General features: G+C 40.1%; 1 protein-coding gene and 1 long non-coding RNA gene across 6 annotated transcripts in view; one reads left to right on the top strand and one right to left on the bottom strand.

Annotated features, from left to right (window-relative positions):
* Positions 1–23,799, bottom strand: part of ulk1b (unc-51 like autophagy activating kinase 1) — a 71,563-nt gene that overhangs the window by 25,402 nt on the left and 22,362 nt on the right. For 2 of the 5 annotated variants that reach the window (XM_034191594.1, XM_034191596.1), the window contains exons 6-15: positions 21,118–21,291; positions 16,887–16,960; positions 16,520–16,621; positions 9,391–9,449; positions 8,482–8,564; positions 7,647–7,697; positions 5,942–6,033; positions 5,670–5,832; positions 5,358–5,409; positions 779–865 (exon numbers count right to left, since the gene is read on the bottom strand). In XM_034191594.1, the coding sequence (XP_034047485.1) occupies positions 779–865; positions 5,358–5,409; positions 5,670–5,832; positions 5,942–6,033; positions 7,647–7,697; positions 8,482–8,564; positions 9,391–9,449; positions 16,520–16,621; positions 16,887–16,960; positions 21,118–21,291 (937 nt within the window). Of the gene's footprint in view, positions 1–778; positions 866–5,357; positions 5,413–5,669; positions 5,833–5,941; positions 6,037–7,646; positions 7,698–8,481; positions 8,565–9,390; positions 9,450–16,519; positions 16,622–16,886; positions 16,961–21,117; positions 21,292–23,799 lie in introns of all 5 variants that reach the window. The other 3 variants (XM_034191592.1, XM_034191595.1, XM_034191593.1) reach the window with 2 other exon arrangements.
* LOC117528948 lies at positions 217–22,279 on the top strand. The gene is made up of 3 exons (XR_004565909.1): positions 217–377; positions 10,834–10,837; positions 22,269–22,279. It is a non-coding gene; the product is annotated as an uncharacterized LOC117528948 (long non-coding RNA).

Below are 23,799 nucleotides of genomic sequence, written 5' to 3'. Positions count from 1 at the left end.
CAAAACGACAGGCCCCAAAAAACAATACTAATAATCAACCACCCCCTCCCCACACACAACCACAGGCCTCACAACAATATTAATGACCCCCCCACACCCACAGGCCCCACGAAATAATAATAGTAACAACAACAACAACAACCCCCCCCCCACCCCCACCCCCACACACAACCAACCACAGGCCCCACAAAACAATAATAACCACCCCCACACACACACACACAGGCCCCACAAAACAATAATTATCCTAATAATACCCCCCACCCCCCACCACTAGATCACTTTGCTTGCGGTCAAGTTGTGGACCCCGAAAATTTAGACTGCCTATAAAAGTCAATTTTGATTTGACCGTTTTTCAGAGGGATTGTCAGTATGATGTATGACTATGATATCTTCTTCCTCCTCCAGCAGTTGCAGGTCAACAATGAGGGTAGACAATTCTGTGTGGAAGATTCCTGACGATTCAGTTTTTGGATGCGCCCGCCACGCGGGTGCATCTTCAGCACTGACAAACCCCTCATTGCTGACCTGCAACACCCGGAGGAGGAAAAAAAAAAAAAAAAAAGATCCCAAACCCAGTCCAGATGAAGAAATCATCACCATCCAGGAAGAAATCACACTTCAAATTATCAAAACGATTATAAAATTATCAAAACGATTATAAAATATGGCAAGATATGCTGATTTGTTGTTTTTGTCAACTTAATTAACTTGCAGTGTCAGATAGCTCACGTTTTCGGCTACATAGTAGAAAGTAATAATCCACTTGAACTCTTACCTGACTGGACTTGGAGAGCTGCCGTATGAAGGCGAGTGTGGTGGGCTTTTGGGTTGGACACACAAACCAGCAGATGCCAGAAGAGAACTGATTCCAGAAGAGAGATCAAAACTTTATTTCAAACCAAGAGTTGAAATAACATTCAGTAAATTTATATTATATATATATATATATATATATATATATATATATATATATATATATTAGGGCTGGGCAATGTTAACGCGCTAACGTTGCGTTAATTATTGAGCTCATTATCGCCGACAATTTAGTTCATCCTCTTAACGCTGCAGGGTTTTTTTTGTTGTTGTTGTTTTTTTAGCCTTTTATGACTGTTGCTCATTGCCTTTTATTTTGAAAGCGTCAGTCAGGGGCGAGCTTATGCTGCTGCTTCCTGCTGATAGCTGAGTTCACACAGAAAATGACACGAGGATCGAGAAAAGTACAGGCTATGCAATGCATAACAAAACAAAATGCAGAAAGACGCCGAACTTTTGAATGGACATTTTCGGTACAAAGTTCTACAGGATCAGGCCCGGATCCAGACCGGTTTGGACCGATGCAGCTGCATCGGTCAAATTTTTTTTACACATCGTTCGTCATCGGTAAATAACAATCTTGAATAATCTCGAATAGCTGAACGTGTCCCCGCAGTGAACACAGCTTTTCGGTGGTTTTCATGTCAAACCTATAGTCCGTAAATTATACGGATTTTTCCGAGTTTCAGAGTCATACGGACGTACAAATAAAGTCGGATATTCAGGGTTTGGTCTGTAATAAACTATTTCTGCAGAGCAGCTCCACTTTGAAACCATGAACCCTTGAAGCAATGCTTCGATCCAGTAGCTCGTTGGTTCTTTGATTCACTGCTCTTCAGAAACGGCAAGCCGCTTCTTAACCCCTCTCAAAGCCATTAAAATATTGTCAGTCACTTTTGTGTGGATTAAAGTCACTAACTGGGACTCTTGTCTTGTTGCTGTCAAGAAACGAGAATCGTCCTCCGTTCCATTCACACAGCTCGAAACGCTGCGCGGCTGAGACAGAGTCCGGTCGGAATTAATAACTTCAAAATGAATCGCCGCTTTAAATAAAATGACACCTCTTTCCAAATGTAATACAGACAAGAAACTACAATCGACTAAAACGTTTTTTTTTCCTCCCAAAATGAAACGTGCTGTTTTTTCTTTTCAAATTACATCCTGAAGTGAAGCACAGCAGCTCTAAGCTCAGCTCAGATATATGGAAACACATTCATGCCAATGTCTAAAAGGAAATGCTTTTGAAAAAAACTACAGATTTTGTTTATTCCTATTTATGTCCAGAGATCAAGGATTCACCATGTAGAGTTCATTATGTACAAAGTTTAAGGATCCAGTGACCAAATTCATATTTATTTACTTTAAGACTCAATAAAATGTTCAATTTCAATTCAGTTTAATCGGCTTATAAAGTGCCAAATCACAACAAAATCTAAATATACTAAAACAAATACATCACAATTGTACACATATCAAATTGTGGTATGTGTACAATTGTGACGTATTTGTTTTAGTACATTTAGTCATGGACATGAATATTGTTATTTTGATATGAAACAGGATAACAAATGACCTGCCAGTGGTTTTATATTTGATTTCATTAGTGTGTTTCAGCTGAAATTTACATTTTCAAATTTATGCAATGTTCATTTACATTTTCAAATAAAACTGTGCTTTTAAGCGGCTTTTGAATTCATTTTTGGGTTTCACATATACCATGTGATTAATCATGATTAATCACAGAAAGTCATTGAGTTAATGCGATTAAGATTTTTTATGTTTGCCCACCCCTAATATATATATATATATATATATATATATACACACACACACACACACACACACGTCATGCTATAAATTTGCTGGTCACAGCTCCTCATATGTGAAAATTATTTGATATTCTGCTCTATATCTTTGTGAATTAAATATTTTTTGTTTTGGGGCTGTTTTTTCTAGACTAAACAAGAAATTTTAGTTTCCTTCAACTGTGGTAAACTATGAAACAAGAAGGTGCAGTCAGAGGGTTGATACCTGTGTCTTATTTGCTTGATCCTGAAGTTCTATAATATCATCAACTGAAACAGTAACCAGTGGCGGTCCTAGACTGATTTACTCCCCGGGCGAAACCCCCTGCGTGTGGACTTATCTGCAAAGATCATCTCAAAAGTTTGCAGGAGGGCATCATAATTGTTTGCCACAGTGCTCACTATCCATGATGTGAAATTCCATCGAGTAGGAGCATTTCTGGGCAACCTCAAGAAAAGACATCCTCTTTGTGGACAAACATTGCACTGGGGGCTATTGCTTTAACTTTGGCCTGCAAACCATTGAGAGCTGAAGCCATGACAGCAGCCACGGCTTCTTCGTAAGGAAGACTATCAAATGGCTTCGCCAAAATCCGGTCCACAACATTCTAATTGTCTGCCATTATGTGCAGCTTGCTACCTAGCTAGCTCGCTAGCTGGGACTGGCGCGAGGCTAGTGTGAAGTTTATCTGCCTCTGAGTGCTTTGTGACGGTGGAGGAGCTCAGCAGCACCCGCTGCTCGGTAGGGACAGAAACTGCGATAGAAGTCAGAAAGATTGATAGAAGTCAGTCTCCAAACACAAGCAGCTACAAAAAAAATAACAATAAAAACACCAGAAATAGAAGCTCGATTTGTCGCTAGTCGTTTTTAACAAAGAAAATGCCGCTAAGAGGATTAGGAAAGTCTCCGGTTCAACTCAGAACAGAATGAAAATTAAAAAATGCTCCCACCGATGTTTACACCAAAAGATCACTGATTCGCTCATTTCGCTGTCAATCAAAAAGGGATTCAGCCTCAGACAGATCATCCAATCATCATGCAGAAGCTGAGCATCCGGGCCAGCCCACTGCCCCATAGACCCCCAGAGACACTGCGCGTCTGATGGGCGGGACAAAGCCCAGCATTTATCCAATGACTCGTCTCGTTTTGCTGCATGCTTTGTGTCGCTATTGAAGTCTGTGGATGCTCAGCATCCACACTGTTTAAAACACTGTGAAGCTGCGGGAATGAGTGAGAGGAAAGCTGCGTCGTTACCAGTGATAAGAAGCTAATACTGAACAAAAGTTGAGTGCGTTGTAGCCACGAACCCCCCCGTTTTTTTTTTTTTTGACCTTTTTTTTTTCCCCCCACACGGTCGTGCCGCCGCACCCGCGATGCCGCCCGCCCACCTCCAGGATCGCCCCTGACAGTAACTATAGATATAAATAAAAGAAACAGGTAATTTATATATGACATGACTGTACAACAGTCAAAGATTCATCTCAAAGCATTTAACTCATACAGCAATTCTAAATATATCTCAGCAAGATCATGATGACATCTAACGCCTAAGTCTGACTGTTCTTCTCAAAATCAAATAAATTCATTGACTGACTCTCCACTAGTTCAAGTTTGATCCAAATTGGATCACAGCTGTTTGAGTTTCACATACAGGCACCTTGACACTTGCATGAATTTGATCCTCGCACTGGCATGCAATCTTGTGTGCCAATGAGTAAACTCGCCGTAAACTGTGCGTGGCTACGTGTCAGTACACAAAGAAAATTTTGGAATGTTCAAAATTTCTGGCGCACATAAAATTCGTGTCACTTGCATGAACTAGTTGTCAACAATGCGCAACCTATTTGAAAACAGTCATTGCTCGCAGGGCATCTGAACCTGAAATTGGATTATGAAGAGATGCTACATCTATAATAAATATAACTTCACAGGTACATTGTATAACTCATAAGAAGGAATGAAAATGCAACAGTTTTAACTCATAAGAAGGAATGAAAATGCAACAGTTTTACCAATCCATTACAATATATGTATTATAAAAAATTACCTTTGAGACAAGATTCCGAATTCCAAATTCTCCACCGCACGACACACTTGAGACAACCTGTAGCTGTCGATAATTTCTCTGATTGTGGGAGCGATGAGAGAATGGTTTCTTCAGCCAAGTTCTGAGAGAAAATGCGTCTTAGGCTATGAAAAGATGATTTTATATAGTGTGACTTCAAGCGGGACAAAGTGGGATGCACTGGCACAATAAATTGCGCAGGAGTGCGGGGACCAATTTGTGCAAGTGTCATGTGCCTTACGGACACACAGATGGGCAACGCTACACTCCTGCCTAGTTATTGTGCACAGAAGTAAGGAATAACATGCTAAGCAATAATCTGTATTGGACATAATCAGTTCTGTAAGGTGACTGTTCACCCTTTATTCTCATGTTAGTTTTTTTTAGTTTTTTTTTTCCCCCTTAATAAAAAGTTTTAATGTCTTGTAGACAAATACCAGGCATTATGACCAAAAGTGTTGCAGTGCTTTGACCTTAAGGTGCCTTCACACCCACTTCATGTTTTGTTAACTGTCCCCCCGCCCCCCTTTACTCATGCCTTGGTCTTTGCGAAGGAGGGTATCAAAGCCTTGGCTTTCAAGATTTGTTCCGTGACTACAGTGATGAACAACGTGACTGTATCATCATACAACTTATGAATAACTGAATGAGAGCAATGGCTGTTCCTTACCCACTGTTCATCAGGCTGTCCTGCAGCATTTTACTCTCACATGTCAGCTCTGCTGCTGGAAAAACACAATAACCAAAACAACGAAATTTAAGCACAGGATCCAAATATCACACAAATAAGAATAAGGAGGAGGACATCTAATTGTAACAACCTACAAGTTATCCAATACTGCTGAGGTTACCAATGGGCCTGAATATGAAAAAAAAAATTGTGTTCCACTAGTTTTGGAGTCAGAGCTAATGATGAGATTATACACGGTGGTATCTCACATATACTGCAGACAGGAAATGCATGAACACCTATTTTACTCACTGGTGAAATGAGCAGGCACTATGACAAAATCATCTGTGTCACAGGAAGAGGAATTCTTGCTGCTTCCTCCTCCGCCGGACAAGTCCTTGAGAAAGTCTGTGGCTTCATGGGTCGGGGAGGCCAAGGCTTTGGCACGCTGCTGTTGAACTTCAGCGAGAGACTGCTGCAAGCAAAAAAAAAAAAAAAAGAAGAAGAAGTTGAACAAAATCAACATTAAACCAGCAAAGAAATTAAATAAACAAAAATTGAAGCAGAAAAAAATGAAGACAAACCGGTGGAGAGGCAAGGTGAGAAGTGGAAGAACTGCTACAAGAACTGGCCGATGCAGAGCTCGGGAAGCAGGTCATAGTCACAGCAGGTGTTGCTGTTAGGGGGAAACAAACAAACAAAAACAAACAAACACACACACAGCATTTGGAAAATATTCACAGTGCAGTTTTCCACATTTTGTTATGTTACAGCCTTATTCCAAAATTCTAGTCACAACACCCCATAATGACAATGTGAAAAATGTTTTTGCAAAATTATTATAAATTTTTGCGAATTTATTAAAAATAATTAAAAAAAGATATCATGTGTACTTAAGTATTCACACCTTTTGCACAATACTTTGTTGATGCACCTTTGGCAGCAATTGCAGCCTCAAGTCTTCTTGAATATGATGCCACAATCTTGGTGCACCTATCTTTGGGCAGTTTTGCCCATTCCTCTTTGCAGCACCTCTCAAGCTCCATCAGGTTGGATGAGGAGCGTCGGTGCACAGACATTTTCAGATCTCTCTAGAGATGTTCAATCAGATTCAGGTCTGGGCTCTAGCTGGGCCACTCAACGACATTCATGGCCTTAAGAGTCCTTCAGGGGTCTTTGGCAAACTCCAGGTGGGCTGCTATGTGCCTTTTACTAAGGAGTTGCTTCTGTCCGGCCACTCTACCATACAGGCCTGATTGGTGTATTGCTGCAGAGATGGTTGTCCTTCTGGAAGGTTCTCCTCTCTCCAGAGAAATGTTGGAGCTCTGATAGAGTGACCTTCAGGTTCTTGGTCACCTCCATGACTAAGGTCCTTCTACCCCGATTTAGCTCTAGGAAGAGTCCTGGTGGATTTGAATATCTTATTTATGGATGATGGAGGCCACTGTGCTCATTGGGACCTTCAAAGTTTGAAGACTCTGGCCATAATAGGACTGGATTTATGCTGAGCACAGACGAGACGGACCGATGGACGCAAAGTTTTCGCAATACCTGATGGCCACATTTGATGGCCTCGGGTAATGAGGCTTTGATTTTGAAAAATAAAAGAGAAATATAATCTTATAAATGTACCACTGAGAAAGTGTTAACTGCAGATCCTTAAATGCTTTTTTTTGGGGGGGGGGGGGGGGGGGATATACATACATATATACATACACATATATATACATACATATATACATACACATATACATACATACATATATACATACATACACATATACATACATACATATATACATACATACACATATACATACATATATACATACATACACATATATATACACACATATATACATACACATATATATACACACATATATACATACACATATATATACATACATATATACATACACATATATATACATATACATATATATACATACACATATATATACATACATATATATACATACACATATATATACATACATATACATATACATATATACATACATATATACATACACATATATATACATACATATATACATACACATATATATACATACATATATACATATACATATATACACATATATACATATATACACACACTACTAGAGCTACTGTGTGTGCAGGGCATTATGGGATGTTGTGAAACAGACAATAGTCTTAACATATAAGCAAATGCCAAAGCCAGTTGTTACTGAAAACATTTTCTGTATGAATCTGTAGTGACCACATAAAATTCTAATGAAGAAATGCACATTCTTTACTTACTTTTCTTCACTGATGAACTCGCTTCCAGGAAAGGATGACCAAAAAATTCATCTATCAACAGCATGAGAAATTTTGAATTACTGAAGGTTAACAATTCAACCATTCCTATGCTGACCATCTGCACAACAGTTCAACACAGGTTTAACGGGGTAAGTAAAGGTGGAAGTATGCACTATGAAGCTCAAACTGGACTATAATAGAAAATAAATTATTTTGCATTTTGATGAGATTTAAGTTTTTAGCATTTTTGTTTGTTTTGAAATTGTGCACATGGACCTGTACCAATTAAAATGGTAACTGGACTGCATTTGTACAGCGCTTTTCCATCAGAATCAGAAGCTCAAAGTGCTTTACAATAATGCCTCACATTCACCCATTCACACACCAATGCCAGGCTGCTGCCATGCAAGGTGCCCACTACACACCGGGAGCACCCAGGGAATTAAGGACCTTGCCCAAGGGCCCTTAGTGATTTTCGGGTCAAGCTGGGGTTTGAACCAAGTATCTTCTGGTCTGAAGCCCAACACTTAACCACTTGCCCATCACCTCCCAAAGGGTTAGGATTAACACCGCCGTCACTGTAAACTGTAACTGTAACTGTAAACTGTAAAAAGACAGTGACTGGAGTGTTAAAGTAATAATTGGGGTACGCTTATGTGCTTGAACAATTTTGACTGAATATTCATTTAAGGTTGAATATTAAGAAAAAAAGTGAAATTTCTTCCACACATATGTACATTTTGATACTTCTAGCAAAATGATTATTTGTCTTCATATCACATGACCATTTGTGTATTTTACTGTGATTTATTTTCCACTGAGGCACTCCACTAACCAAAGTCCATACGGTCCTTATGGTTGCGCTGCAGCAAACCGAGCAGTAGGTGCCTCAAATGGCTGGAGGTCTCTCTGGGGATGCTGCAAAATAAACAACATGAGGGCTGCTGTTCAGAAGACTCAGTTAAAGGGTCAAGAGCAAAACAGGAAACTAAGACTGGAACTGAAGATTTCTATCCGTACAGTTTCCAAAAAGTATCCTCGTAATTAGGCTCTTCTGAGATTCCCATTTCTATAATAAAGGCGGTAGAGTGAGCGACTTCTCACCAGACATTGGAGCAAACTCTTCTCTGTGTAGCTACCTCGCTTAACAGAAGAAAGTAATAAAAACGAAATCTGTCAAGAAAGGAGATTGTCCAACCAATGTTGCTCAAATTGGCATGTAGCAATAATATACTGGTGTAGTGCACAATCTGGATTGTTTGTGTCTCTGCAGTCAGGGGACAGAGACAGGTGTCAGAGGATGGTCAACACTGTATATTCAAAGTAAAGAAGTAATTGAATTAGCTCTCCAGCTGTAGCAACGGTGCCAAGCAGAGCAAACGTGGTGCTGGAACATTTATTGCCAACTCTCTCTGTACGTGTTCTCCTTTTGAGTGTCGTGAAGGATCCTCATAGGGATTTGTGGCTTGTCTAATGATGTCACGTACTTGTTCATTTGTGATGCGATCCAAGAGGGAGATGCTTAGAATTGTTCTATTGCATCTCATCTCTGCAGTTAGGATCAGTCTTTGCAACTCTGCTGGTAGACTGGTTGTCATAAATGGCCATCATGCACCACCAATCAGTAGCATTTTCCATTTGACCATCATTACAATCCACCAGAGGGAACTGAGAGGAGCCTAATTAGTGTGGTTGTTAAAAATACTTAGCAGCTTCTATCATGGACACATCTGTAAATTCTTACTTGGGGCTGAGATTCTTGTTTTTTTCATAATACAGTCGAAGGTCCTGAGGACTGCTAGCCTAAAGATGACAATACATGCGGTAGACATTAAACAAAACAAGAGCATCTGCATGTTTTATTGTCAAATAAACACACATGAAGCACCTTTAAATGATATGTTGTACTGTGGAATATGTATTGTTCATTAGAATTTCTGCTCGTGTTATTTCCTTATGGTTCAGAGAAACATAAATGTTAATGTATTCATCCACTGACCTGTCCCACGAAACTGTGGGTTGGCCTGTACTTTTTTGTTAATTTAATTCACTATATGAAATAATTTCTTGTTGCTCAATAACTGACCAATTTATTAAATATTCTGATTATAAAATAAACAGTGACTGCATTGGTTGCCATCAGAGCTCAGCATTGGAAATTAAATTAATTAAGGTTATTTCAAGCTAAATTTAATTTTATCTAAACCTACTCCTAATTTCCATCATTCATGCAATGATTCAATGACTCCATGTAACAAGCCCTGACAGGCCCAGCAAGTGGAAGTATATGACAAATTGCATGAGCTAAACAAACTTACTTTTAGTATCAATCTAGTCCATAAAAGTTAACAAAATATTATTGCTTTTTTCTAGTCCATAAAAGTTAACAAAATATTATTGCTTTTTTCCTTCATTATACAACTGTTTAATTTTGAAGATGATATTATTTACTGCTTTGGAGTTACTGTATTAAAGTGGAGGGGAATTACTTATTTATTTAATCACTACCTGGATTTTATAGCACAAGTGTTTCGGCTGTTGCTACAGCTTCAGGACATTTTTTGATTAGCACGCATTTCTGAACATATTTTAAATAATCTACTTAAAACTCACGTGTGCCAATAATTCTGATCATGACTATCCCATATGTGAGCACTAGGGCTGCCACAATTAGTCGACTAGTCACAGTAACGTCGATTATCAAAATAGTCGGTAACTAATTTAATAATCGTCATTTATTTTTTAAAGCTTTGTTTTTCTATCAAAACCGTTGTTGTATCTTCTGCTGCTTTTCTGTTCTTGATGCACATGCGCAGTAGTGGTAATCCGGGGAGCCGTGATGTCACCGGAAAAGTTATGCTCAAACAATCTCATGGCTAGCGGGTAATGAAGCTCAAAAGTTTGGGAGCATTTTAACCAAATTAAAGAGAAAAACGTGCAATGCAAAATTTGCAAGGCAGAACTTGCCTTCCACGACAGTACAACAGTGACGCAAGAGCATCTGAGAAGGAAACACGCAATGGTTGACTCTGACGAAGCAAGAGCTGTCTCTGTAAGCTAACTGGCTAGTTAGGTGCTAACATTAACGTCTATAGTGAGCTACTTACTTAGCTGTAAATGTTAACATCAACGATGACGATTTCATAAGCCTTAGTACACATATTATGTGTTTGTGACATTATAATAGCGATGTCATGTTTAAATTGGAAATGTGACAACGCCAGTGTTTTATAACACTATGTTATAGTCCTAAAACAATATGTGCCTCTTCAATGAATGACTTTGTTATCAAATAAAACCTGAATGAACTATCATCTTAATTGTCTTTATTTTTAGTTAGCACATACCTTAAACACTTTAAGCTTGAAGCTAAAGATAGTTATATAAGAGCAACTGCATGTGGTGCATTACACCGCAATTTATCTATGACCCGACTTGTCGACTAATCGCAAAAATAATCGGTGACTAGTTGATTATCAAAATAATCGTTTGTGGCAGCCGGAGAGAACAAACAGCAGAAAAGCATAAAATGATGGTACAGTTTAACTAAGCTAAACTACGCTGCAGCAAGCAAGAGATAAAAGAAAGCGATGTAGAGTTCTACAACTACCACACATGAGAAACCACGTTTTAGCATGTTTCTCAGGCACTTTCAGAAATGCAGCTGAACCAGTTTAGATCACAGTCTTGGACACAAATTATGTAATTGGGCTTTAGGAAAATTGCTTGCGCCTGCCAAGACAAAAAAGCCGCTTTCTGAATTCTTGCATTTGTCATGTAACTAGAGTTAAGATGCAGCCCGGTAAATTAAATCTAATAGCGAGGCATGGAGGAAGACATTTTCTTAACAACTGCAATCAAACCTTACATCTCAGATCTATGGCACAGTTTTTGTTTTGAAACACTACACGATTGTCACTTCAAAACAAAAATGAGGTGCTTTCCTCTTGGACAGGTTTTAAGCAGTGTCCATTCAAGGGAACATTTAGCCAGGTTTTGAGACAATATGGCTTATCTTGATATAAAATAAAGAAAAAATTTAATATAAAATAAATAAAATAAAATAAAGAAACCAACAGTAATGATGTCATCACAGATTCAGGTGGATTGTTACACCGATGAAAATTTCCATTCTCCAATACACAACACCAACACAACAGCTGCTGCAGCTGCTCACACTGTGGGACGAGCTGCACCACATCGCACTGCTGATGTAGATGAAAATAAAATAAAAACCAGCTGTATAATTAGTTAATATCACTGGGTTGATAGAAATAATACATAAAAGGGGGCTCAATACAGAACCCCACAGTTAAATAACCCTGGTTATATATTAAAAAAAAATGCCACTCATGGGATTTGAACCCACAAAATCAACAAGAAGATAAATGTATTTTCTAAAAAAGAATGAAAAAAAGTGCTGTGACAGCTGACCAAATGGCATTTGGTACGGCGTATTTGTCGTACTGTTGGCCTGTCATATGGTCCTGCGGCACACCGCTCACTGTCCTGTTAGACAGTGGGAGGGGGAGCACGTGACACGCACACGTGTTGTGGGGAGAGCCGACACTGGCACGTCACATGTGCACTCAGCAACTCCACACTCGTGGGGCACTTAGACAAATTTCACATCCACCTCGACAATGATTGTCTGCTGACTTGTCGCGTTAACAGTGAGAATGGCCACACATTTTCAATGTGCCAAATGAGCGGTGTTAGATGTTCGTGTTTGTCGGCTGAAATTTGGCCGACACCTGCCGCAAGAGGGTTTGATGGGCTTGCACAGCGCACACTCTGTCTTTTTTTGGTGCGTGCAAATAATTGTGGCAACAGGTGTACGAGGCATTCGACACAGCTACGAATTTACACGTTTTGCATACGATTCCTGTTTCATGCGCATTTCGATCAAATTTGCACTATGTGTGAAAAGGACCTTATAGCTGAACTTTTTTAAATAGGGTATTCTTAATGAACACAGCTTGAATCTTGTTTGATTGTGCTCCATCAGGGGAACATTTGAAGCTGAAGCAGTGGTTGTTGTGGTTTTTGATCATGTCTGGAAAGGGTACAGCTCCTTTCTTTTGTTTTTGGGCCGGTTGCCAGCTCTGCACTTTAAATGGAATGGACTGCTCAAAGTGCTTTACAATGATGCCACACATTTTCTGTCTGTCTGTCTGCCATACAAGACAGTCAGTATACACCAGGAGCAACTTGGAACTTTATAAGCCAGCCTGTTAGGGGGCACATCAGATCAAGCCATTTCGTCACGTTTTCTTTTTTTTTTTTGGATCACGGGTGATTGTAGTAGAATGGTGATCCTATGAAATACACCGTGCCACCTATGGTTAGTGGTAAGCACTGTTGACTCACAGCAAGAAGGTTGTGGGATCACTTCCCACCTGGTCGTTTCTGTGTGGGGTTTGTATATGTACACGTATATATGTAGACCATGGGCCGTATAATCAATATCCCTTTGGATTTTTGAGACCATGACCTACACCTGGGGTGGGTGCAAAAACGTGGGCAAATAAAAGTCTATGGTACCCCAAACAACATAATTATTCTCTTTTTCACCTATGTGAATTTTGAGCGTTACCGAGAACCACTGGCCCAAAATGTCAACATGTACACAAATAAATAAATAAAAAACTAACACTGAAAACATGCAATTGACTTAAAAAATATCGTTATCAGTATTTATCAATTTTATTATTAAATAAGCAAAATAAAAAGTGATCATTTACTCCATTTCACCATCGCTGCCTCATCAGAATCTTCTATACTGTCATTATCTAAAGTAATGGATGTAGTGATGTTCTGACAATCATTTGAAGCACATTTGCATAGATTTGTGCATGGAACATTGTTTCGCAGATGTACAACCCCCGGCAATAATTATGGAATCACCGGCCTCGGAGGATGTTCACTCAGTTGTTTAATTTTGTAGAAAAAAAGCAGATCACAGACATGACACAAAACTAAAGTCATTTCAAATGGCAACTTTCTGGCTTTAAGAAACACTATAAGAAATCAGGGAAAATAATTGTGGCAGTCAGTAACGGTTCCTTTTTTAGACCAAGCAGAAGGAAAAAAATATGGACTCACTCAATTCTGAGGAATAAATTATGGAATCACCCTGTAAATTTTCATCACCAAAACTAACACCTGCATCAAATCAGATCTGCTCGTTAGTCTGCATCTAAAAAGGAGTGATCACATGTTGGAGGTGTTGCACCAAGTGGACTGACATGAATCATGGCTCCAACACGAGAGATGTCAATTGAAACAAAGGAGAGGATTATCAAACTCTTAAATGAGGGTAAATCATCACGCAATGTTGCAAAAGATGTTGGTTGTTCACAGTCAGCTGTGTCTAAACTCTGGACCAAATACAAACAACATGGGAAGGTTGTTAAAGGCAAACATACTGGTAGACCAAGGAAGACATAAAAGCGTCAAGACAGAAACCTTAAAGCAATATTTCTCAAAAACCGAAAATGCACATCAAAACAAATGAGGAACGAATGGGAGGAAACTGGAGTCAACGTCTGTGACCGAACTGTAAGAAACCGCCTAAAGGAAATGGGATTTACATACAGAAAAGCTAAACGAAAGCCATCATTAACACCTAAACAGAAAAAAACAAGGTTACAATGGGCTAAGGAAAAGCAATCGTGGACTGTGGATGACTGGATGAAAGTCATATTCAGTGATGAATCTCGAATCTGCATTGGGTAAGGTGATGATGGTGGAACTTTTGTTTGGTGCCGTTCCAGTGAGATTTATAAAGATGACTGCCTGAAGAGAACATGTAAATTTCCACAGTCATTGATGATATGGGGCTGCATGTCAGGTAAAGGCACTGGGGAGATGGCTGTCATTACATCATCAATAAATGCACAGGTTTACGTTGATATTTTGGACACTTTTCTTATCCCATCAATTGAAAGGATGTTTGGGGATGATGAAATCATTTTTCAAGATGACAATGCTTCTTGCCATAGAGCAAAAACTGTGAAAACATTCCTTGCAAAAAGACACATAGGGTCAATGTCATGGCCTGCAAATAGTCCGGATCTTAATCCAATTGAAAATCTTTGGTGAAAGTTAAAGAAAATGGTCCATGACCAGGCTCCAACCTTCAAAGCTGATCTGGCAACAGCAATCAGAGAAAGTTGGAGCCAGATTGATGAAGAGTACTGTTTGTCACTCATTAAGTCCATGCTTCAGAGACTGCAAGCTGTTATAAAAGCCAGAGGTGGTGCAACAAAATACTAGTGATGTGTTGGAGCGTTCTTTTGTTTTTCATGATTCCATAATTTTTTCCTCAGAATTGAGTGATTCCATATTTTTTTCTCTCTGCTTGGTCTAAAAAAGTAACCGTTACTGACAGCCACAATTTTTTTTTCCTGATTTCTTACAGTGTTTCTTAAAGCCAGAAAGTTGCCATTTGAAATGACTTTAGTTTTGTGTCATGTCTGTGATCTGCTTTTTTTCTACAAAATTAAACAACTGAATGAACATCCTCCGAGGCCGGTGATTCCATAATTTTTGCCAGGGGTTGTGTGTATGTATGTATATATATATATATATATATATATATATATATATATACAGACACACACACACCCACAGTTGTGCTCAAACATTTACATACCCTGGCACAATTTCTTTTTCTTTTTTTGCCATTTTTCAGAGAATATGAATGACAAAAACTTTTTTTCCCCCACTCATGGCTAGTGGTTGTGTGAAGCCATTTATTGTCAAGCAGTGTTTACTCTTTTTAAAATCATAATGACAACAGAAACTACCCAAATGACCCTGATCCAAAGTTTACAAACCCTGGCAGATTTTGTTTTTTGGCCATATTTCAGAGAATATGGATGATCACACAACCCCCCCCCCACACACACACTTATGGTTAGTGGCTGTGTGAAGCCATTCATTGTCAAACAACTGTGTTTACACTTTTTAAAACAACAGAAACTACCCAAATGACCCTGACCAAAAGGTTGACATACCCCTTTTCTTAATACAGTGTATTTCCCCCTTTAACATTAATAACAGCTTTTGCTAGTTGTGGATGAGGCTCTCGGATGGTGAAGCTGCCACTGAATAGGTCTTGGATTTTATTTCAACAATTTATGAAGAAATACAAACAGTATGACACTCTGTGGTAAATCGACATGGAGTAGACAGTTCTCAAAAACTGAGTGACTGTGAAAGAAGTAGAAGAGTGAGGAAAGCCACCAAGACACTCAGACAATGCAGAAGAAGTTATAGGCTTATGTGGCTGTGATTCGAGAAATTATGCACAGTGCAAGCTTTGCATTTTGCACCATCAGTTACACAGCTTCATGATGAAGTGGTATAGAGGAGGATTTTCTTAAAAAGAAGACCTGAAAGTTTAGCTACATATTGTCAGAAGGTACATCTGAGATGCAAGCTTAGATTTTATCGGTTTTGGCAAAAGAATATCCTTCTCCGCTCTACTCCACTACTGCAGAAGTATGCACTCTGACAACTGTAGTTTATTTGCATCAATGCATCCTGGGTGGGGTCAAGCTAATTTGTCTTACTACACAGTCACGGTAAGATTAAGCATTTACATTACTGTTTGGATGCTTTCTGCTGACATAAATGCCATTACCAGGATGTTAAGTTGAAAGTATAAAATACTGTTACACCTTACACAAGTTTTATTAAGGTCCAACCTTAATCCAGTGTTAATTACCACATTGATGCATATGCGGAATCTGACACTGGCAAACTTCCTTTGAGACGTTTGGTATACATCAAACAAGAGAGAAAAAAATACATATTGTACAGTTCTTCTTAAAATAAATGGACATTATGTGGGGTAGCATGCATACCTGAAAAGGAGCCTTCCCAGTCAAACACTGAAACACTATTGTTCCTATACTCCACAAGTCAGCCTTGGCATCGTAGTTTTGAGACATAATGACCTCAGGAGCCTAGCGAGCAATAAACAGAATGTCACATCAACAGAATACACCTACAGGACAGCCTGATGGACAATTAGAGACATGATTAAGTTGATGTTTATGACAATCATTCCACTGTACTGTTTTGAAGATGTTGCTCAGCTAATCCTAGAAAATGACATCTATAATAGCAGAAGCAACCACACCACCTACACCTATAGACCAGACTGACAAGAAACCTTAAGGTTTTAAAAATACCGTAATGAGTCTTATAAAAATACTGGTATGTCCTTACCATATACATTGGAGACCCGCAGAGTGTTGCCGCCATCATGTTGTTTTGAAGGTACCTGGCAAACCCAAAATCCGCTGTGGAGAGTTAAAAATGAATACAATAAATAAATTTTAAAAATTACAAAAGAAATTTAGAACTGTAGCATTCCGGGGGGTGCACAGCAGGTTATAGCAGAAAATGAATAAGAAAGAGTGTTTCCTTAAAAAGGGACATTATAATAAAATTAACAACACACAATTTTTGTCACAAAAATGACTAGTGACAATCTGACAGTTTAGGTTTCTGCATTCATTTATATGAACAGCAAACAATTTCGACTTGACCCAAAATCCCTGAGCACAAACACATGGTTGATTTAATGTCTGTTTATTTTCAATGGAAGTCCTATATGTTACATTACGTAAGTTTGTCGATACGCCACATGAGCATTGTACATGCAGCAGGTTTTCAGAGTCTTGAAACACACAGAGTAAAAAACATGAGCCTCACACTTCATTTCTGCAGTGCAATGAACCCTCTTCAGGAAAAAGAACAACAACATTTAATATGCATCCAAAAAAATATTCACAGCACTGTACTTTTTCCATATTTTGTTATATTACAGCCTTATTCCAAAATGGATTAAATGAATTTTTTTTCCTCAAAATTCTATACACAATACCCCATAATGACAATGTGAAAAAAGTTAAGATTTTTTTTAAATAAACTATTTAAGATATCACATGTACATAAGTATCCACAGCCTTTGCCATGAAGCTCAAAAGGTGCCTCTGGTTTCCACAGCTTAATTGGAGTCCACCTGGGGTAAATTCAGTTGACTGGACATAATTTTGAAAGGCACACACCTGTCTACATATAACTGTATGTCAGAGCACAAACCAAGCATGAAGTCAAAGGACTTGTCTGTAAACCTTTGAGACAGGATTGCCTTGATGCACAAATCTGGGAAAGGGTACAGAAACATTTCTGGTGCTTTGAAGGTCCCAATGAGCACAGTCGCCTCCATCATCTGTAAATGGAAGACGTTCAGATCCACCAGGACTCTTCCTAGAGCTGGCCACCCGTCTAAACTGAGCAATTGGGGGAGAAGGGCCTTTGTCAGGGAGGTGAGAGAGAACCCGATGGCCACTCTGTCAGAGCTCCAGCATTCCTCTGTGGAGAGAGTAAAACCTTCCAGAAGGACAACCATCTCTGCAGCAATCCACCAATCAGGCCTGTATAGAAGAGTGGTCAAACAGGCCACTAATAGATACATAGCAGCCCACCTGGAGTTTGCCAAAAGGCACCTGAAGGACTCTCAGACCATGAGAAACAAAATTCTCTGGTCTGATGAGACAAAGCTTGAACTCTTTGGTGTGAATGCCAGGCGTCATGTTTGGAGAGAACCAGGCACCATCCCTACAGTGAATCATGGTGGTGGCAGCATCATTGCTGTGGGATGTTTTTCAGCAGCAGGAATAGTCAGGATTGAGGGAAAGATGAATGCAGCAATGTAGAGACATCCTGGATGAAAACCTGCTCCAGAGCGCTCTTGACCTCAGACTGGGGCAAAGGTTCATCTTTCAGCAGCGCAATGACCCTAAGCACACAGCCAAGATGTCAAAGGAGTAGCTTCAGGAAAACTTGAGCAGTTGAGTGGCCCAGCCAGAGCCCAGACCTAAATCTGACTGAACATCTCTGGAGAAATCTGAAAATGGCTGTGCACCGATGCTCCCCATCCAACCTGATGGAGCTTGAAAGGTGCTGCAAAGAGGAATGGACAAAACTGCCCAAAGATGGGTGCGTCAAGCTTGTGGCATCATATTCAAGAAGACTTGAGGCTGTAATTGGTGCCAAAAGTGCATCAATAAAGTATCGAGCAAAGGCTGTGATTAGTTATTTACATGTGATTTCTTACTTGTTGTTGTTGGTTTTTTTTTTTTTTATGAATTTGGAGAAAAAAACAACTTCATGTTGAATTCTGAGGGAAAAAAATAAATTTACTCAATTTTGGAATCAGGCTGTAACACAAAATGTGGAAAAAGTGAAGAGCTGTGAATCCTTTCCGAATGCACTGTAGCACCTAGTTTCTTTTATCACCTGTAAAAAACATCAGTTATTTCTGTTTAACCAAGACTACACCACTACTGAGAGAACATCACACTCATCACTCATCTTCAATGGCTTTTCTGGGATTGGGTCGCGGGGCAACAGCTCCAGCAGGGGACCCCAAACTTCCCTTTCCTGTGCAACATTAACCACCTCCGACTGGGGGATCCCGAGGCGTTCCCAGGCCCAGTGTGGAGATATAATCTTTCCACCTAGTCCTGGGTCTTCCCCAGGGTCTCCTTCCAGCTGGACGTGCCAGGAACACCTCCCTAGGGAGGCGCACAGGGGGCATCCTTACCAGATGCCAGAACCCCCTCAGCTGGCTCCTTTCAACACTAAGGAGCAGCGTCTCTACTCCTCACCTCTCACGGATGACTGAGCTCCTCACCTCATCTTTAAGGAAGACACCAGTTACCCTCCTGAGGAAGCCCATTTCAGCCACATGTACGCACGATCTAGTTCTTTTGGTCATGACCCAACCCTCATGATTACAGGGGAGAGTTGGAACAAAGACTGACCAGTAGATCGAGAGCTTCCCCCTTTGGCTCAGCTCTTCGTCACAACAGCACGGTAGAGCAAATGCTGTGCCGATTCTCCAGCCAATCTCACGCTCCGTTGTCCCCTCACTCGTGAACAAGACCCCGAGGTACTTGAACTCCTTCACTTGGGGCAAGACCTCATTCCCTACCCTGAGTAGGCAATCCATTGATTTTCTGCTGAGAACTATGGCCTCAGATTTAGAGGTGCTGATCATCATCCAAGCTGCTTCACACTCAGCTGCGAACCCATCCAGTGAGTGTTGGAAGTCACAGACCAATGAAGCCAACAGGACCACATCATTTGCAAAAAGCAGTGATTAGACCCTGAGCCCATCAAACTGAAGACAACCCCCAACCACACCTCGATATCCTGCTCATGAACATCACAAACAAGATTGGTGACAAGGCGCAGCCCTGGCGGAGGCCAACCCCCACCAGAAACAAGTCTGACTTACTGCGAAGCACCCAAACACAGCTCTCGCTTTGTGAGTACAGAGATTGGATGGCCCTGAGAAGGGACCCCCTCACTCCGTACTCCCACAGCATCTTCCACAGTATCTCCTGGTGTACCTGATCATACGCCTTCTCCAAGTACTTAGAGAATGTGTTAAACTAAAATAAAAGTTGGCTTCAATAACAATTTTCTTCCTGTAGTCTTAGTTCATGCCTAATGATTCCTAATAAACAGCCACACAATATCTATTCCTCAGTCTTAAGAAATGTGAAAAGTTGGCCCTTCATATTTCTGGAAATCACTGTTTGTTTATTGTGGTTTCAATGAGTAGAGAACTACACTAAAGTGCATTTTGAGCTAATCACTCTGCTTGTTTGTCCAGTGCTTCATCTTAAGCGGTGCTGCCAACATTTTTTTGTTAAATGTTAAATCTGTTAAATTAGTTTTCCATTATGGATGTTGTGCATCCACATCCAACTGAAGAAACATAATACAATAACAAGCTGTGTTCTCATAGGACGTCTGGTGAATTTGGTGCGGACATGTCCTGGACTTGTCTAGCTGTGTTCTCATAGGACGTCTGGTGAATTTGGTGCGGACATGTCCTGGACTTGTCTAGCTGTGTTCTCATAGGACGTCTGGTGAATTTGGTGCGGACATGTCCTGGACTTGTCTTTTCACGCATACGGAATACAACAGAATAATGTCAATGACGTGAACTCACCACCTGGAAATACTTTCTTTGGTTTCGGCAGGCAAAGCTGCAAGCCAGTGTGTGCAGGAGGAAGATGATGATGCAAAAAACTCACTGCAGAAATCACTCTTGCAATTCACAGAATCTGTATGATATTTTTCCCAGAAGAAATGACTGTGTCTCATCTAATGAGAAATGAGAATGGCACATATGTGGCCACATGCAGCTGCCTCCAAAAAAGAAAGGGAGAGAACTTTTCAAGAAGACTGATGCTGTGATGTAACTGCCTTTTCAGGGAACTGGGAGTAGAATACAGTAATTACCTTATCATGCTTTACACACTTTTTGCATCTTTCTTTTAACATCTACAACACTTTGTAATTTGTTGTCTTTACTTGATGCAGGGAGCCGATTACACATACAACAGATCATACATGTGCACAAATGTAAACCTACCAATCTTGATGCAGGTGTTGTTGGAGTGGGACTTGCGTCCTGGTGGGTAGGAGAGCAGAATATTCTGGGGTTTGAGGTCTCTATGGATTATGCCTTTGGACTGAAGAACCCTCATGGCCCCTGCAATCTGTTGTAAGAAAACCCTGATCGTGTCTTCACTCAGCGTGCCTTTGGCTGCAGGTGGGGTGGGGGAGAGAGGTAATGGGTGTTACATGTGAGATGTTATAGAAACAAACCATCTGTATGAAATAAAATGCAGATTAAGAAAAGTTAAACTAAATTCCATATTAAAGCCAATATTCTACACATAATGCACAGCATCTATTCACCAACCCTGGACACACTCAACTATAACAACCTAATTCATGATACTGTTTTTTGGACTGGACATTCAGAGCCCTGGAATGTTCATAAGGCACTGATCATTGAGTTTTACAATATGTTACAATAATGTAACATATTAATTGAAAAACCATAGTTGCAGCCAATTGTATTAGCAATGTGTCAAATATGAATAAAAGGCATGAGATAAAACTGTGGAACACTGCAGGGATATTTGACCATAGTTTTATTATACTGTGTGTGTGTGCGTGCGTGTGTCAAAGTATTTTAAGTCTTGGGTACTCCAAACAAAGTGACTACAGCTGTTAGGCACTGAAGCAATAAATGTTTGTCTTTAGGAACCAGGATAAAAAGCCACCTCCTGCAGTCACACAGAAGGCTATAAAACCTAAACAGCAAGAAGACACATCCATGATAAGCACTCTCCTTCAGTTTGAACTTTTAGGTAGATCTGAGCAATCAAATAATTCTCAATTTTCTACCAATATCTCTAAAAAGGCCAGACACTGCAGTTTTTTCATTGTTTTGGTTGACTCAGATGAAATTTCCTTGTTTTCAAAAATCTATTGTCTAAACAAAGGTCAACTAATGTGAGATGGTAACTGGAACAGAAAAAGAAAACTGATCGTCAGAGTGTCTGAATTTTGGGTCTGTAACCTTGCTAGCTACTTGCTGAACATCCTGACCATGTATCACCTGGCTGCAGCAGATAGACGGTTACCTTCGAAAGGCGGGGATACAGTAGACCAGCTGCCTGCCTGGGTGGTGTTGTGGGTGCAGCAAAGCTTGACCCCAATATATGTTCCCAGACTTGACAATGTGAATGAATGTCTTACCTCTGAGATAGACAGTAAAGACATTCACTTATCTCAGTGGTCCAGGCATCTCTAGATCTCAGTGATCTTTGAGATACAAAAAATACCCACAAGAAACTCAGCGTTAATGAGTTGCTGGACAGAGGTGTTTGGCGATACGGATATCTTTATAGTAGAACAAATGACCAGATCTTTAGAGTCATGGTGCTCCCTGTCTTTTGTGTATGATTGTGAAAACTGGATGCTAACCAGTGACCTAAAATGATGATTTGATGTGTTAGGGGCGAGGTCTCTTTGGAGGATACTTGGATACCGCTGAAATGACTGTGTCAAATGAATGGTTACTTAGAAAGACTCAGATGAGGAGTACCATTTGCACTGTGAGATCATGCAAACTTTGTGAAGCACGACACTTTAGTCAAGTGGCAGGTTTCTTCTGTGTGGGATTCAGCATGTAGGTTAGGAGTGGGGAATCTTTAGACAGGACTTTACACATGATTTCTTTTTTCCTCACTGTGTAACTACTTGGCACTTTTCAAAGCAAAATATTTCTAATCTATAATGAATTTATTTCCAATACATTCTGTAACACCTCAGTTAAATTTGCACCTGTGCGGTTTTCATTCACCGATTCTAAATCCCAAATCCCAGGGGCACTGTATGAAAGCAGCCCCCCGCCATCTACTAAAACCACCTGTGTGTAGCTTCAGACTGACTTGTGTTCGGATTAGCCCCGCCCCCCCCGAAAGAAAAAACTCAGACTCACATTTGTTACTTCCTCCCACCTTTACGTTCACCTAATCCCAGTGTGTGTTTAAACTGGCTGTGCTGCACCAATGCATTTTGCACTTGCATCACAGTAATTAAAACAGGATCGTGCGCACGTGCACATCACCACAATGTGATGCAAAGTGTATATCAAAAGTGAAAATAGTGCTGGAGATGATTTTAGGTGATCAGCCATGATACTCAAGTAATCCATTTGGATTATTTCTTAGTGCTTTTTGAAACAACAGAATAAGTCTGCTTTCAGTGGAGCTGTCAGCTGGGCCTGTAACGTACTTATAGGCAGTGAGGATAAAAGCAGAGATTTTCTTTTGCGGCACAATCAAGTGCTCTGTCACATAACTTTAATTTATAAAATCAATCAACATTTGTGAATAGATTCTGAATTGTCCATGTCTGCATTGCGATGCATCTAAGAAATTACTGTATTTTTCCCCCAACCCTAATGCAGGTACCTCATTGTGGAGGACCCTAACAAGTTGAAAAAGCCAAGGCAACGACAGCCGACAAATGGCTACTTTGAAAAGGTGGGGGTTGCCTGCCTGGGTAGTTGCCATCGAGGGCCCAGAGTGGTTCTGTGGTGTGGTGGATACAAAGATGTGTGACACCCATGCATGCTCCCAGGCCTGGCCAGGTATATTTTCTGGTCACATAACTATGATTTAATACATGGCATACACACAAGAGATGTAGAGTAATGATGCCTGATGCAGGCTGTAGCCTCGGGCAATAAATGGCT

This window comes from Thalassophryne amazonica, chromosome 17, assembly GCF_902500255.1.
Source record: "Thalassophryne amazonica chromosome 17, fThaAma1.1, whole genome shotgun sequence".
In the NCBI taxonomy this organism is placed as follows: domain Eukaryota; kingdom Metazoa; phylum Chordata; class Actinopteri; order Batrachoidiformes; family Batrachoididae; genus Thalassophryne; species Thalassophryne amazonica.
The sequence above is the reverse complement of the archived record's forward strand: the minus strand, read 5'-3'. Positions and strand labels throughout refer to the sequence as shown.